This window comes from Limulus polyphemus, unplaced genomic scaffold, assembly GCF_000517525.1.
Source record: "Limulus polyphemus unplaced genomic scaffold, Limulus_polyphemus-2.1.2 Scaffold698, whole genome shotgun sequence".
In the NCBI taxonomy this organism is placed as follows: Eukaryota; Metazoa; Arthropoda; class Merostomata; order Xiphosura; family Limulidae; genus Limulus; species Limulus polyphemus.
The window spans coordinates 66362-82708 of NW_013666308.1; the positions used below are offsets into that span (position 1 = coordinate 66362).

Genomic DNA, 16347 nt, shown 5'->3' on the forward strand with positions numbered 1-16347 from the left:
GTCTCAGGTGTTGTTGTTCCTTCAGACTCTCCACTGCTACTTTTATTCCCCCTTTTCTTCTAGTGGAGTTTGAGAGTCCTTACCACCTTCCAGTTCCAAGCCACTGGGGTGGTGGACTGTGAAGGCATCCATTCAGTTGATAGTAGAGTGGTGGTGTTCTGCTGGTGTAGATGATGTGATATCCTTCAATATGAAACATAAAATAAATGGGAGTGAGGTGTCAAAATTGCAGTTCACCCCTTCAATTAGGATCCCTCATCCTACCCCCCATGTGGATGTTGGTTCCCAGTAGCCAGGGTTTGGAGTTAGATTAGAACCAATCAACATAAGTCCTCACACATGTATTACAAATGTCTATATTCCTCCTTCATTTATACTCCATCAGTGTTGTGGGTTACAGTAGAGGTAATTGTGGATTGTTCCATTTCATTCCCTTCCGCTATCCCTCAACATTTTTATCCCAAGGATGTTAATGCTCACCCCTTCAGTTAGGATCCCTCATCCTACCCCCATGTGGATGTTGGTTCCCAGTGGGCGAGTTTTGGAGTTAGAGTAGAACCAATCAACATAAGTCCTCACACATGTGTTACAGATGTTTATATTCCTCCCTCATTTATTTTCTATCACTGTTGTGGGTCACGGTGGAGGTAATTGTGGATTGTTTCAGTTCTTTCCATTCCGCTATCCCTTGATGTTTCTTATTCTGATGATGTTAATGTGCTTGGGGTAGTTCTGGTCAATTTCACTTTTGAAGGAGATAGTTTACATTATGCAGACATCTTTTTGATACTGGGTGTCACCTTCCCGGATTGATCTATCAATTTATCTTATTCACATATGTTCCATTCATGTGTCAGGGGGTACTAGATTCCCTATGGTCTCATGATCTTGAGGTATGATCCTCTTTCCTACCCCTGCCAGATGGCCGGGTTTTGGATTGTTGCCGACTTTCTGCCGGTATGATCATCTTTGCTACCCCCATATAGATGTCTATTCACGGTATCCTGGGCTTTGGATTGTACTTGGCTTGTTGACAGTATGATCCTCTTTTCTATTCCCCACATGGATGTCGATACCCGGCAGCATGGGTTTTGGATGTAGTTGACTCGTCGTGTGTGGTCTGTCATGCCCTGGTCACTTTACACTTAGGGGCACATCCTTTTCACTTTACCCACTTTTATATTTTCTGGGATTGAGTTTCATAAATATTGCGTGGTTCGGATCACTATCCAGCCATAGATCTCTCCCACTTGGATGTGCTCCTCTGTTTTTCTGCCCATATATATGCAACATTTTTCCGTGATGGATGAAGGGTATACCTGGTTCAGAAGTGGTGTGTCTCCCACTTCAGATCTTAGACTCTGACTATCTCATCTTAGGGAGTGTCCTCAGATGCTTCTTTCTTTCCCTCGCACCAGCCCCTCCACCTGTTCACTGTGAGATTCTAGCTATTTATAGTGGTAGTTTGGTAGAATTGAATAGAGGGAGTCACATGCGTCAAGAGAGTATGTCGCACTGTTATTGGTGGAGGGTTGATGCATGATGATTTGCATGAGAGATGTATTAGAATCCATCAATTCCAATGGAGGGGAGATAGAAGGCTTGTGGCATGTAGAAAAAGATGTTTTGCATATATATATATAGAGAGAGAGAGGGCAGCACTGAATGAGAATAGCTATTTATGTAAGAAGGGTAAGTACCACCAGAAATACATTTTCAGTATAGGAAATTATAACTTTCTTTAGATTTAAAAATTAGTAAAGCTAGGACCAGTCTGGAGCCATTAAGTCTTAACTTATGTAGCAAGAGTTAGTGACATTTTATTATTTCTAATTTTATTTTTTGTTTTATTTCAGTGGTTTATAAATAACTACTTTTTTTAGTGTATTTTCAAAAGTTATTGTGAATTTGTAACTTTTAAAATAGAGTTTTGAGCTATGCCATGTGTAAAAACTGTCATTTTTAATTTTTTGAACAGGAAATACAAAAAGCTATCTCTATATTTGAGGATATCATTGAAAACCACAAAAATGTACGCTTTCCAACAGCATATTATGGTCTTGGTTATGCATACTTTAAAAAGAATAGGTGAGATTTAGATCTTCAGATTTTATCCTTGTGTATATTTGTTTGTCATTATTGATTTTTCTTCTTTTTCATATTCTGTATTAAAAGTTTTGTAGCTAACCATTAGTGGTGGATGAGGGAACTGTATTAGTAATTCCATGTAGTGATATTATTCAATGCTAATGTACTTTTATTTTGTTTTTCATAAGAAGTACTCCTCTTACTTTGTAATTTTTATGACTCAGAAATATTGAATGTACTCAACTTGAACATGTGATGTTACTAACTCTGACCACAGACTTTTATGTTAGAATTAAATATTTTTTGGTGTCACATAATACATTAATTTAATGGTACTGTGAAAGAAAAAAGAAACAACTGGCATTTGACTCGTTACGCTAGAATTCTATGAAATTTTATAGAACAAGTATTTCTGAAATTCATTATTCATCAAAATAAAGATAAGAAATTTAACACACAGTTCAATTTATTTTGTAATAATAATAATACAGAAAGGAAATTCTTATATATCTAGTAATAAATTGGTCTTTTGGAGGATTGGTAACATTTGTTTTGCTCCAAGTATGAGAAGTGGCACTTTATTCTATGAATTTAGTTGTTGCTAACTGCGCTTGTTTTGTGTGGGGAAAGATGCTTTGTATGTTGTAAATACTGTGATTTGCAATGATATGAAAATGTATTTTCCGTAACACACTGGCACGTGTGTGGACTGAGTGGTTAGTGTTCCAGACTGTGGAGCTGAGGGTCTATGGTTTGCATCTCATTACTGCCAAATTGCACTCTGCACCTCATGGCTGTGGGTGAATTATAAGAGTTATGGCCAAATAACACTAGTCAAGTAGAGTAATTCAAGAGTTGTTAGTGAATGTTACTGCTGACTAACTGTCTTTCAGTTCAGAATTAAGGATGACTAGATTAGCTAGCCCTTATGTAACTTTGATGAAATATCTGAAACAAACAAGCCATAATATGTAGATACACACAAAGTTTTATTATATCCTACAACACGATAATTTGTCTGATCATTCAATATTTTCATTTGTTCCAGAATTTTTGTAAAGATGTATATTTAGAACTGCCTCAACTTTCACATAACCAAATTTCTTATACCTTTTTTATTTATAAACAGTCAAGATAAAAAAAATATGCTTTGTGCAACTATTTTACTCAATTATAGTCTTTTTAGGTGTACATCCAAAACATAGTGGTATGATATCCTACAATTCAAGTTTAGTCGTGTTCATTAAATATATCTGCTTGTTTAATTTTTGATATAATTCACAGCAGTCAGACAGTATTTGTTGTATTCAGGGAATACATTATGTTTTGTTATCCATTACTATGTTGTGTGAATGGAAGTTATATAAATCTCTCTCCTCATATAGCAACACTAGTTTATGATGCTTGATTAATTAAAGTCCTATCTCAAGCTGATGTTGTTCAATACCTTAACTTTTTTATGACAAATCTCTCTCTCCATGTCACTATATTCAACAATTTGAAAATGGAAAAAAAAATGGTAGAGAGGTATAATCTTAGGTCATTATTTGTTGATAAGTACTACTGAAATGTAATCGGATATGAACTCCAAATCAGGTTATATTGGTGATTATTTCATTAGTATATTGAACAGTGTTTTATGCAAAGTACTTCTTTGACCAAAAATGCTATGTGTTTTGAGTGACAGGTAATATGATATATATATTTTTGAATCATTCATTTGAAAGCTGAATTACACTTATATAGTTGTCACATTTAAATTAGGGATCATTTATTTTAACACAGAACATAATCATTCAGACCTATGTTTATGTCTCAAACTAGTTTTGATTTACCTGCACTTTTGAGGAATGATTTTTATTTTGTGGCGAATTATTTCTTACTCTTATGCTAAAAGTCAATATTCAGCAAGTTTAAGTCTGAAAGAATATTAATGTAATTACTTTTATGTAATTTGTACAAAAATAATTTTCTTGGCCTCAAGTACATAGATTTGACTGAGGGTATCAGATGTGTAAGACTTTAATTAGAAAAATATTTGGCAGATTTAAAGAAGCGCTAGTGCCTCTACTCTCTGGAAAGGATATTTTAGAGAAAGGCATTGTATATGGTGTAAATCAGTGGCCAGGAACATTAGAAATAATAGAATTAACCAAACCTGGAAACCTCAAAGTAAGTATTGTTGTTGTTTTTTTGAGCAAAGAAATTATAGAACTATATGTAAGGAAATCTTATTATTTTGTAAAGACATTGTTATACCAAAATAAAACTTAATATTTACATATACAAGGAGGGTTGATCAAAATTAGAAACATCTGCTTGAAAATATGCCCATTATTCCCAGAGTATAAATGACCAGACTCTTACCTAGCTGATTTTTTTGTTATTCAGATGACTTGTTAGATGAGTGATCTGCATTAGTTAAATATTTGTGAGCTCTATTTAAAGAGAATAACTTATAGGAATCAGATTAATAAGTGCTTCAGTGACCAAAATTGCACAACTTCTTAGCTTTGCAAGAGGAATAATAGAGGTTATGACCAGTAAACTGTTGTGAATAAATGTGACCATGCTATGCTTTGTGTTGAATTATTTCCTGATATTGAAAGATAACAGTGACTATATTATATGCTTAATACAAGCTGTTTGTTAAATCCATAGGACAAAAACTGTGTAAAGCAGGTAATCATGGGCATTCTGCAATACCTAAACCACTGATTCACCAGCCAGTGCTTGGAAATGTAGTCAGTGGTACAAGGGTTACAAGCTTTGGACCAAAGATCAGTGATGACAAGGTGTCTGACTAGATGAGCTCACATTTACCCTTGTTTCATCAAATGGACATTTTTATGTCCTGTGTGAAACCAAGGTGGTGTACAATCCTGGATTCTTAATCTCAGCAATATGAGATTCTAGAGACTTTTAGGTTGTAGGCTACATTTTGCTGGCTTGGAATGTGTGCCATTATTCTTATGAAGGACTGTCAAATAGCATATCATAACCTGGTAGTTGTAGCCCATCATCATTTACACTATCTAGCTGAAGATGGAATATTTCAGGATGACATTGCACCACTTCACATCTTAACTGTTGATGACTGATTTAAGGAGCTTGGATATGACATTACATATCTTCCTTGACCTACTTAGGGTAGTCAGACCATTGTGAAGCAGTCTCGAAAATACGTTTCATGGTAGTTAGGAATTTCTCCTTGAGGAATGGATCTTAAGTCATTAGCATATCTTTAGGAACTTGCAAATGATCTACAACAAAGAATTGAAGCAGTTCTAACAACCAGAGATGGACCCATACTTTAGTAATACATTTCCACTAACTTTTTTGTCCAACTCTTGTACTGGAAGACAGACTATTTTTTTGTCAGAAAATATGGTAAAATACACAAATGGTAAAAGTGAGTTAAAGAGTTCACAATTTAGTACTTATATGTGAATGAGTTGAGTTTTTAAAATAGAAATGTAAAGATTATAAATGCTTTAGCTTAAGATACAGAAATTATTTATTTATCTTTAAGAAAAATATTTTCATGATCTTTTTTCAGGTACATTTGTTATTATATTAAGAGTGAAAAACATTGGTTTTTGTGTTTTTTACTCTTAAATATTTTCATGTTGAGCTAGAAGCATTGTTTTAGTGGTCATGTTTTCTAATGTTTTTCAGGAAGCAATTGAAGAATTGATTCAGCAATGTCGATATCCGCCTCGACCTGATGCTGTCTGTCGCTTCGAAGAATGTAATTTTAACAAATCCATTTTTTATCATGATGTCGATTTTCGTGGTTTTACTAGGCTTAGATGCTCTGAACAATGTTCCTTAGAATATCACCCTAGTTGTTGGAAGCAAATGAAGGATCAAATAAAAATGAAAAATGAAAAGGTGTGTGGTATTGAGATGTTAGTGACACGTGATTTTTGAGCGGTAGTGTTACAGATTGCTAACATAAAAGATCTTAAAGAAGTGGAGAATATTGTCATCATGATATGTAATCATAAAATGATAATTTTTGGAATTTGGGTTCAGTTATTTTTTTTGCCTTGTTATTATTTTTTGATAAATTTTCCAACCAAGTATTTGCATAACATTAATTATTTTTAGGTCAGATGTTTTATTTTTCTATCATTTCTTCAGAGACTATCTAAATTGGCTTTACTGTTTTTTTTAATGCAAAGTGTAATATCTGTGTGTCTTTTTTATAATCAATAAAAGTTTATTTCTAATTGATTTTTGCTGTTTAATTGGTTTGTTTTTACTAGTATTCATTTTACATCAATTAACTTACTGCCTCTTTGAGGTTTTTGCTTAAATCTTATTTTGTTTCCTTAATTTAAAACTTTTCTAAGTTGTTTATGCTTAAATGAAAATATCCCTACATTCCAATTTTTTTGGGTCTACTATAATAGTAGATTTAGATCAAGTTGGGTATGAGTTTCTCACTTGAGCAACAGAAAGAAAGTAATCATTCATCTTGATGTTTCTCAGGGCATCCTTTTATTGAGCTTGCTCTTTCCTTGATCTTGAAGCAGTAGTTATGACATTAGTTGTTTTTAGCTAGCCATCACTTCTTTGGTGAATTTTTTTATTAAAAACTACTACTAACGTTATTTATTATAATTGTATCCTGAGATTTACTGTCATGGGTTTCTTTTAACATGAACCTTTCTAAATCTGCTATCTTACTGCATAAACTACACATCACTGTATCAATCGTTTCAACTGAGCATGGTTGGTTTTGTTGTGAATAAAAAAAGTTTAGTGATTATGGTGTCGTTAGAAACCTTCAGTTGTCTTCTGTACCATAATTTCCAATCATTTGGTTATGCTACTGAATACTGATGCTAGACTTTTTTATCTGTTGTTTTTCTTCTATGTACAATTGAAAAGCCTTGAAAGAGCTTCTTTTGTTGTATAACTGTTACCATAGTCTCATATCTTATGATTCTTTTTTATTATCATTCTTGTAAAATTTCATTATATAAAACCATAGAATGTTTGTAGAATTTAAATGTCATGACTGATTTTCTTTCAGAGATAATGTTCTGCATGAAAGAGGTAAACCTTCAAGAGATCTTGTAACATGTATGGTTGTACTAGGAAGTTAAGCTTCAGTAAGAAATGTCTCATCAAATGTTCATTTATGTTTATAATTTGTTTAAGTCAAGTTTACTTAATTTTAGGGCATTAATGAATGAAGACAAAAATAATTCTTCAATTTTTTATTATTTTTCACCATACAATTTATGGTTATTGATTCTTAATACATTTTTTGTGGCTTTCTTCTAGTTTTGACATGTGAAGATTTGATCACAAGTATGAGAGTGGTTTCATTGATTTTCCACTTCCAGTATAGAAAGTCTAATCTGTCTGGTGTGATTCTGACCTCTACTTTTCATTTAGCAGACTAGTTATGAGAGTTAGCTTCCATTTGGCATCTCTAAGGTGTATTGAAAGCCAAGATAGTATTTTTTTAAATTCCAAGTTTCAGTGAAATGCATTGGCTCTTCTGTAAACTGTATATTTCAATTGTAGGAGAGAATTGTAATCAAATACAAATTTTTACTAACTCTTTAGTTAAAATGGTTGTGAGTTTTGAGCATTTAAAATTTTCAAAAAAAGTTCAATAATAACATAAAAGTTAGTTGAGGAGAGCAGGTGACAAAAGTACATACATCTGTAGAAGACTAATAAAAAGAAGGAACTTTTTTGAGATTTAAAGTTGTGCTTATGTCTACGGGTCTATAGCAACTTAACAAACCACACTGTTGCACATGTGCTGAAACACTTCATGAATAAGAAAATGTAGTTATCATACTAAACAAAGAATTATAGTTTTTCTTGTTGGGTAAAATGTGTAAAACTCTTTGTCTGTTAACTTTGGAACACTTCCATAGATAACTGTGTTGTAGTTGTTACAGCTGTATTTATTTTGTTCTCTGTTTTCTTCCCAGGAATTTGTGAATTCCAGGTGCATGACTCCAGATTGTAAAGGGACAATTACTATTATTGTAATTGTCGACAAAGATGGCAAAGTCTCTAAAGAGGTACCTTAAGGAATACAAATAATTACTGCTCTTTGTTAAACAAGTAAAGTTGAACCTACATACAAGCTATTTTGTTAAAAGTTCTCATGTTGGTGTATTAATAGAATATATAACCTGTTAGTGATTTAGGTACCAATTTGATCTTGAGTTATTGCTCTTTTTCTTGACAGTCTTATAATATTTATAAAGCATGTACAGATTGTTTTTAGGGTTTTCTTTGCAATCCAGTTAAGCTGATGGTAGTTTGTAAGTAAGTGTTTTCTCAGTTGTCAATTGAATTTTTTTGAGTCTCTGAACTCAGCTGTAGATGGAAAGACTAATCTCTTCTATTTTGCTGTACTTAACTATGATTTATGTTGTTACCTAAATTTGGCTACCCTTTAAGTTCAGCTGGAGCTGACAAGACCAAGTTCTCCTATTTTGATACATCTAGTAAAGATTTACATTGTCACCTAAATGTGACTGTCTTTTAAGTTCAGTTTGCAGCTGGAAAGACTAAGTTCTCTCATTTTGTTACATCTGACTATGATTTATTTTGTCACATAAATTTGGCTGTCCTTCAACCCATTCACTGTGGCTGGGACGTATATTTTTTAGTGCACTGGGAAATATACGTCCCAGTTGCAATGAAAGGGTTAAACTCAGCTGCTCTTGGCAAGATCAAGTTCTCTCATTTTGCTCCATCTAACTATGATATATGTTGTTAATTACATTTTTTTTTGGTCTTTAAGCTCAGCTGCAACTGACAAGATGAAGTTCTGTCATTTTGCTGCATCTGTTTGTGATATATTTATGTATATATATATATTAAACGTTCATTGTGAATTACACATGGTAGCAGTTTATTGTGAGTGCATTTTAATTTATGCCCCACCCCAATTGCCTTTCATGTGCAAGATTTATAAGCATAAATAATGTAATCAAACATTTATACCCAAACCAAGTTGTATGTGATCCAATTTTTAAACTTGCATATAAAATATGTGGTTGTGTACTCTATCAATTCATTATACTTGTCAGTATATTGAACACTTTTCTGTGTTTACATGACTGGAACCAGAGATAAAAACACAGAAAAGATATTAGGAGGTTTTATGTTGTTGAGATTTTAAATTGGTGGTTCATCCATCTATGAAAATTTAATATAACATATTATAATAATGAATACACAGTAAGTGACAAAATTTATGATACTTAGTTTTTTAGCTAATGACCATTCCCTAAGGCACAGCACTTTCTCATTGTAATATAACAGTTTCAACCTTGTTTGATGTCCTGAAAGTATTTCTGTGAGACCTACAACTTGAGCATTATATACTTCATTAATCTTTATTTTAAGTTTCCCACAACATCAAAGATGTAGAAAATCATAGTGGCTTTCATTCATTGAATATTTATTGTCACTTGAAGCTTTTAAATTCCCTGAATTATGGTAGTTTTTTTATTTGATTTGTGCTTTAAAAGTATTAGAATTTTCAGTTTCCTGTTTTCAGGCTGCAACTATCAAATTTATGTGTGTTTTCATCAATAATTTGTATTGCTGGGCATGGCCTAGTGGTTAACATGCTTAGACTAAGTCTGCTGCCACAAAAATGCGTTTTGTACTTTGAGGCTGTGCGTGTTTATTATAAGAATAACTAGTGTATAGTCCATCAAAAATGATGGGGAACTACTACCACCCTCACCTCAGATTATACCCTAACCTCACATTTCATAGCTAACTGAAATAAATAAATTTTGTGAAATCAAGCTTGACCAACAATGAGGCAGAAAAGTGCAGTCGAGGCATACAAATATTGGTAAATTCCTTTGTGGGCTAATCAAAATTAAGATCATTCATGAAATGAATTTGTGGTGCATTCATAGAATACTTATAGGTAAAAATCATTTAGATTAACAACTTCTAATATATAGAAGGCCAGTGCATTTTGGTAACACTACATTCCAACAATGGCTTTTATGTCTTATTGCTTAGCAACAAAAGTGTAACCTAATATTGTTCTTAGTCTATGTACTGAAAGTATAAAATGCAATGTATAGACAACAAAACTGGAAAAATATTTGTTGATTTCTTAATTTAGAGTCTCCATTGATGAAAGAGGTTTGTTTCTTATTAAAAACATTGGTGATATAATAGAAAATAGCTTAATTCAGAAATGATATAAGTTTAAAATTGAATCGATATTTTTACTTTCATGATATATTTTATGCACTTGGCTCTAGGCTAGGTAATCCCACACTACATCTTTACTTTAGGCTTATTATACTAACACTTACTACACTTATAAGGTCGCATGGCACACACCCCTCACAGCCCCCATGCACGCCAGTCGTAACGGGCAGACCGTATTTGAATTATTTTATCTGGATAAATACATTTTGGCTTTTTTGACTCCTCTTATTTCAAGAAATCAAGTTTGACGTGACACACACTGGGTTTTATATAGGTTAGATACTAGGATCCTACAATTCAGTCAGATAAGAGTAGCTCGAGAGTTGGCAGTCAATACTGCCAATTAGTTTCCTTCAACCTAGTCTATCACTTTGAAATTAAGGACTGCTATGTGCAAGTATTCCTTTGTGTAGCTTTGCTTGAAACTTCTGAAAGTAGATAAACTTTGATTTGTATTTTCAGATATTAAATTTTCATCATGTTTTTCTCATTTTCTACTTTTCAGAAATACTGTAAAGTTTCTTAACAATGAAGATATGAGTGTTTTAATTAGTTATGAACAATAATTTTGTTTTTTCTAGTTTTTTGATAAAATCCAGGAAAATCAGGTAGAACAACCCAAGCACAGAAAAACTAGGTATGCTTGTTTTTCATTTGACTATCTATCATGAAGAGAAACACAGAAGAAAAAAAAACATTTTACAATGAAAAATATATTTAACTAGTTTATCAAATTTTTTATATATCAATACAGAATATATATTTTGTTTCATTGTGTAATATGATAGATGTAAAGAAAATATTTCATTTAAAGTTACATAAAATTCAAATCAGAAAATATGATGAAGTTTATAGTTCAGCTCCCAGCAAACACGTTTATGTAATAAATATGTATTATTAATGTAGTGATATGGTAGTGATTACATAGTTCACTTATGTAAAAGTGTGGACTACCAGAGATGTTACTACATAGTGGAATTACCAATATACAGCCAATTTGGTACGTTAAAATACCAACATGGTACATTCCTATTACCATTTTACTACATTTAACTGCCTTCCCACTACCTTTCTAGCAAGTTGATACTATCTTCCATTGGTTTCTACCTCGTCTTAGTACCTTGTTTATACCTTTCAGCTCTACCCAGAATACTTTCAGTATATTCATTTGGAAAAATATGTTAGAAGTAATATCATTTATTCAATATCTGATACAACATTATAAAAACAAATTATACATTTTTTGATACAATATTACAAACAAATTATACATTTTTTGATACAACATTACAAAAACAGATTATACATTTTTTCATCTCTATAATTCTAATATAGTCTCTATTTATTTGAATCAGACTATTGCTGTGGGAGTTGGTGTGGGTGTCCTGGGAGATTCAAAGAAGCTTGTGCCAGTATATATAAAAGACCAATTCAATTTGACAGACCAATACAGATATTAATAAAATCGCAAATCAAAAGGTCTGAGATTTGTATTTTCATCTTTTTGCCAAAGACTATAATATTATTATATGCCAAAACAATGTTTATTAAATGAATCATTATAAACTCCTGCTTTACAAATAAAGTTGCACCTAAGTTTATGCCAAAAATTAATATTTTATTTTATGCAATATGAAGCTTGGAAAAAGTTAGTACATGGCTCAGCAGTGATATCATTGTATTCTTTATTTTACTTTTGTCGTGAATGCATTTCAAAATTGACAATATTATATTCTTTATATTTTAATTGCTGTATTTTATTATGTGTATTAATTAACAGTTTTGATCAATATGAGTCCATCACTTTATTTGTCAATATATTTACCAGGAACAGGTATCTACTACACTTGCTTGGTGCATGCTTAAGAGTTTCTGCCATCTGCAGCTCAACCTCAACATTCTGGCATTTGTGGTGAATTTGTTTACACGCCTCTATTATGTTCATTATTTCAATTTACAATAACATTGTCAAGTTTAACAAAGCTAGGAATTTACCTCTATAACACTGGAAAACTTAATAATTTTTTGAAAATAATAGGATTTATAAATGTGGTAATGAAGTCAAGTATGAAGTATTAAATTACATCATCTATTATAAACTTTGTATGTCGTTGATATTCTGTAAACAGTCTTGTTCATTCTTACCTAACTGACCCTTTTTAAATACTATTGTTTTCATTGCATGTTTATTGCAAGTTATTGGAGAAGTCCTGTGTGCTTTTTTTTTTGGTTGGCAATGATTTCATCCAGCCTCATTAGGTAATCTAAAGGAAGAATACAGAACAAGGAACAGTAGCTGCCCAATTAACATAATATTGTGTGCAGATAAATGCAATGTAGCCTTTAATTGGTGATCTGGTCACCCTGAGCCACCAAAAATTGAGCTGGGCTACTAAATCTGATAACTTGGTGCCACAACTTTTAATTGCATTATATTGAAGTTTATTTTATTGAGCATGGCAATATGAATGTTGGGCGACTATATATAAGTATTGAAACCTTAAAAATACCAGGGTAAAACAATAATCATTTTATAATGATGTATGCTGATTTATTTTTAAAAACCTTTAAGAATTTTTCTTTGATTGGTTCCATAAGGGTTTGTTTGGTTAAAAGGTCTATTTACGATAACTTAAGTATTTTACTTACTGGCAATGAACCTGCTCTTTCTTCCTTCATTATCCCCCATTGGTGTGGCTGCAAACTGTGTCACAGATTCTATCTCTGAAATATATTAGAAAGTTTAAAATCTCTAACTAAAAAAAACAGAGCATGAAAGTGTTTTTGACAGTGTCAGAGGGAATAAGCCTTTTAAGTGTTATAGTTACTAAGCTAGTGATGTTTATGTTGAATGCTCAATATTCATGTTGATTTATTAGAAATGTTTATTTTTTACTCTTTATTTTTTGATAACTTCACAAGTTTTATGACACTGAGTTGTAGTTAAAAGCAAAATAAAATTTACCAAGTATGTTTCAGATAAGTGTTACGTTTATGTATTAGGCCTAATGCTTAGCCTACAAATAGGCCTACTATTACTTGAATAATTGTTTTCACAATAAACAACATTTATATACATTTCTATCAATACTAATGATAGGGTATTGATCTATGATGTGACTGTTTTTTTTTTATCAAACTCTATATGGAAGTTAGGAAGCATATCTTGTCATTATACATACCTTTGGATGATAAAGTATCTTGAAGATTTAAAGTTGCTGATTCAAGAATGCTTGACAGTTGAGATCTTCTTATTCAAACTTGGTGTAAAGTGTAATTAAGCTATATGTGTCATTCCTGAAGTTTTGCACTTATTCAAATTACAACAAATATATCAAATTTAGGCAAATAAATTGGAATTAATTTTTCTTTGATATTTTTAAATGGAAAATAATATTTTACACAATTTATATTATTTTTATTTGAACATGAAACTAATATTTAAACACCAAAAAGAAATACTAAGTGTGGAATACATAATATCCCAAGAGTTGCACAGCCAGGTGATGTACTTCTTTGCATGGAATTCATTTTTCTTTGATATTTTTTAAATGGAAAATAATATTCTACATGATTTATAATATTTTTATTTGAATGAAACTAATATTTAAACACCAAAAAGAAATACTAAGTGTGGAATACATAATATCCTCTGAGTTACACAGCCAGGTGATGTACTTCTTTGTTTTTTGTATGCAATGTAATATTATTATGTTATTGCTACTTAATAGCACTAGCTATACATGTTGTAAAGTTACATTCTAACTAGGTATATAAAATGAAATGTTATTACATAGTGACACAATGTTATGATGTTACACTATTACTACGTATATGCTACATATTATTCAGACATTACCAAACCACTACCATGTCACTACATAGTGTGTTTGTTGGGGTGTCAGGTATATTTTAATTAAATACCACATCTGTCATTCAAATATTTGAATATGCATCCAGAAATATCACAAAATTTAAATCTTTCTATAGTGTTTATACATAGCACGTTTATTTATTTTGAATTTTTATTTTATCCTTTAACCCATTACTAAAAGAAGGATGCATTTTGTGTAGTTATTAATTGTTAATCCAAAAATATCCTGAGAGATTCTAATCCTTTGATAGAACTCAAATTGAAACTTGGATATTAAATTATTTGTAATATTAAGGTAATTAAATATGTTTATTCCTAAATGCAGTTTTATATGCATATTTGTTGTGTTTTCAGCTTAAATGACTAGCATATAGTCCACTTGTGTATTACAGATATGTTATTATGGTATATTTACATTATAAAATAATTTGAGACCAAAACTAAAAATAAAGTTAAGAACATTGTATTTCTCATCCTTACTGCATTTAATTTTTATTTTTTTGTTTGTAGGCTAGAGAAGAAAATGGAGCAAAAAGAGAAAAGGAAACGGCGTTACCAAGATAATAATAATCCAGCAGAAAAAATATTCTCAAAGGATAAGCAACTTCTGGAAAAATGTGAATCTGATGAAGATGAAAGTGAACCTCATTTATTGCCAAAAAATCTTGAAAGTTTAAATACTACTCAACAAGAAGAGGGCGAAGTCAACAGGAGTTGTAAAAAGGAGGTTCTCAAAAACAACAGTGATTCCCAAAGTCCTAAACACGTGATTTATCCTGGTATGACAAAAATATATTTTTTCTTTTACCTTAACTAAAACGTTTTTTGGATTTTTTTTTTTGAGAGAGATGTTTTTATTGGTCAAGAGCTGTGGTATAAACCTAAAAATAATCAGTAATCTGTATTTTCATGATGTGATATTAGTATTGTAAACTTGAAGTTTGAGCTTCAGTATGGTACAAAACTGGAACTAATATTTAAACAGCTGTTACTAATACAATATCTTACCTCTTTTCACAGAATAGAGAATAGCTTTTCTCGACATGTAATGCCCTCTTTATGCACAAATTTTCACTCACTGCTAGCCTTGATACTCCAACCTACCCTCACGCGTTTTCATCTGAGGCACCTGCGTGATAGCATGCAAATGAGCATGCGACAACCCTCCAGCAATAGGAGTATGACACAACTTGTAGGACAGCTGACTCCCTCTAATCGGCTTAGCCAAATTCACTACTCAATTGATACTTGTGGCATTAAAACACGTTTTTCGCTTACACTTTACAGTTTTTTCAATCAGATCCTTGGTTTTTTTCTGGGTACTTTGTTTTCCTTTATGTTTGCTACAGTTGTGTTTTGAAATTTTAGTTAGTATACATTAACATTATGTGTCTTTTTTTTCTAATATGTAATTCTCTGGAGCTCTTTGTTTTGATTTTTCTACTTCCACTCTTAGTTGAAATGAATTCTGAGTTTCATGTTACAACTACTACCACTGCTGTTCCTACTACAATTAACCTTACTTTGACTACAGTGGTTTCAGGTCCACAATTGTTGGTGGAAGATATTGCAGTCTTGGTTCACCAATAGTTGGCTATCTTCATCTGGGCTCCTGGTTCACCTGAGGCTTATCATCTCATGCCTTGTTCAGTGATACCTGAACAAGAGAACGAAGACTTCGGCAACATGTTTCCTCCCCCTTCCAATGCCACACAGTCACATTTAGCTCATTGGAAGCACCTAGGACTCCTCCTTTTCTGGAGTTAGTAAACCTGGTATGTTATGTTTTGTCTTTGTCCCCCATTTCCTATGACTCCTCCCCTTCCTTTTTAAGTGAGACACCTTTGGGTCAATATCTTGTTCTCGTCTCTCACCAGATATTGGGGTTCATGTCAATAGGTTTGTGGACCAATTACATATATGGGTTAGAATTCCTTGACCCCACATACTATGGAAGCTCAAGCTATGGTTTACCATAGGTCTGCTTTTCTTTTTTTAGACTTCCAGCAGTTACATTCTCTTTTGCCTTTGTGGGGATTCTTGACCCCACGTACTATGGAAGCTCAAGCTATGGTTTACCATAGGTCTGCTTTTCCTTTTTTAGACTTCCAGCAGTTACATTCTCTTTTGCCTTTGTGGGGATTCTTGACCCCACG

The 16347-nt window shown here is 32.2% G+C and overlaps 1 protein-coding gene across 5 annotated transcripts in view; it reads left to right on the forward strand.

Annotated features, from left to right (window-relative positions):
• LOC106460049 (E3 ubiquitin-protein ligase TTC3-like) overlaps positions 1 to 16347 on the forward strand; it is a 114718-nt gene that overhangs the window by 58963 nt on the left and 39408 nt on the right. For all 5 annotated transcript variants that reach the window (XM_022386655.1, XM_022386653.1, XM_013919734.2 and 2 more), the window contains 6 exons: positions 1979 to 2088; positions 4134 to 4260; positions 5767 to 5982; positions 8052 to 8144; positions 10899 to 10954; positions 14702 to 14970. In XM_022386655.1, coding sequence (XP_022242363.1) covers positions 1979 to 2088; positions 4134 to 4260; positions 5767 to 5982; positions 8052 to 8144; positions 10899 to 10954; positions 14702 to 14970 — 871 coding nt within the window. The remainder of the gene's footprint in view (positions 1 to 1978; positions 2089 to 4133; positions 4261 to 5766; positions 5983 to 8051; positions 8145 to 10898; positions 10955 to 14701; positions 14971 to 16347) is intronic.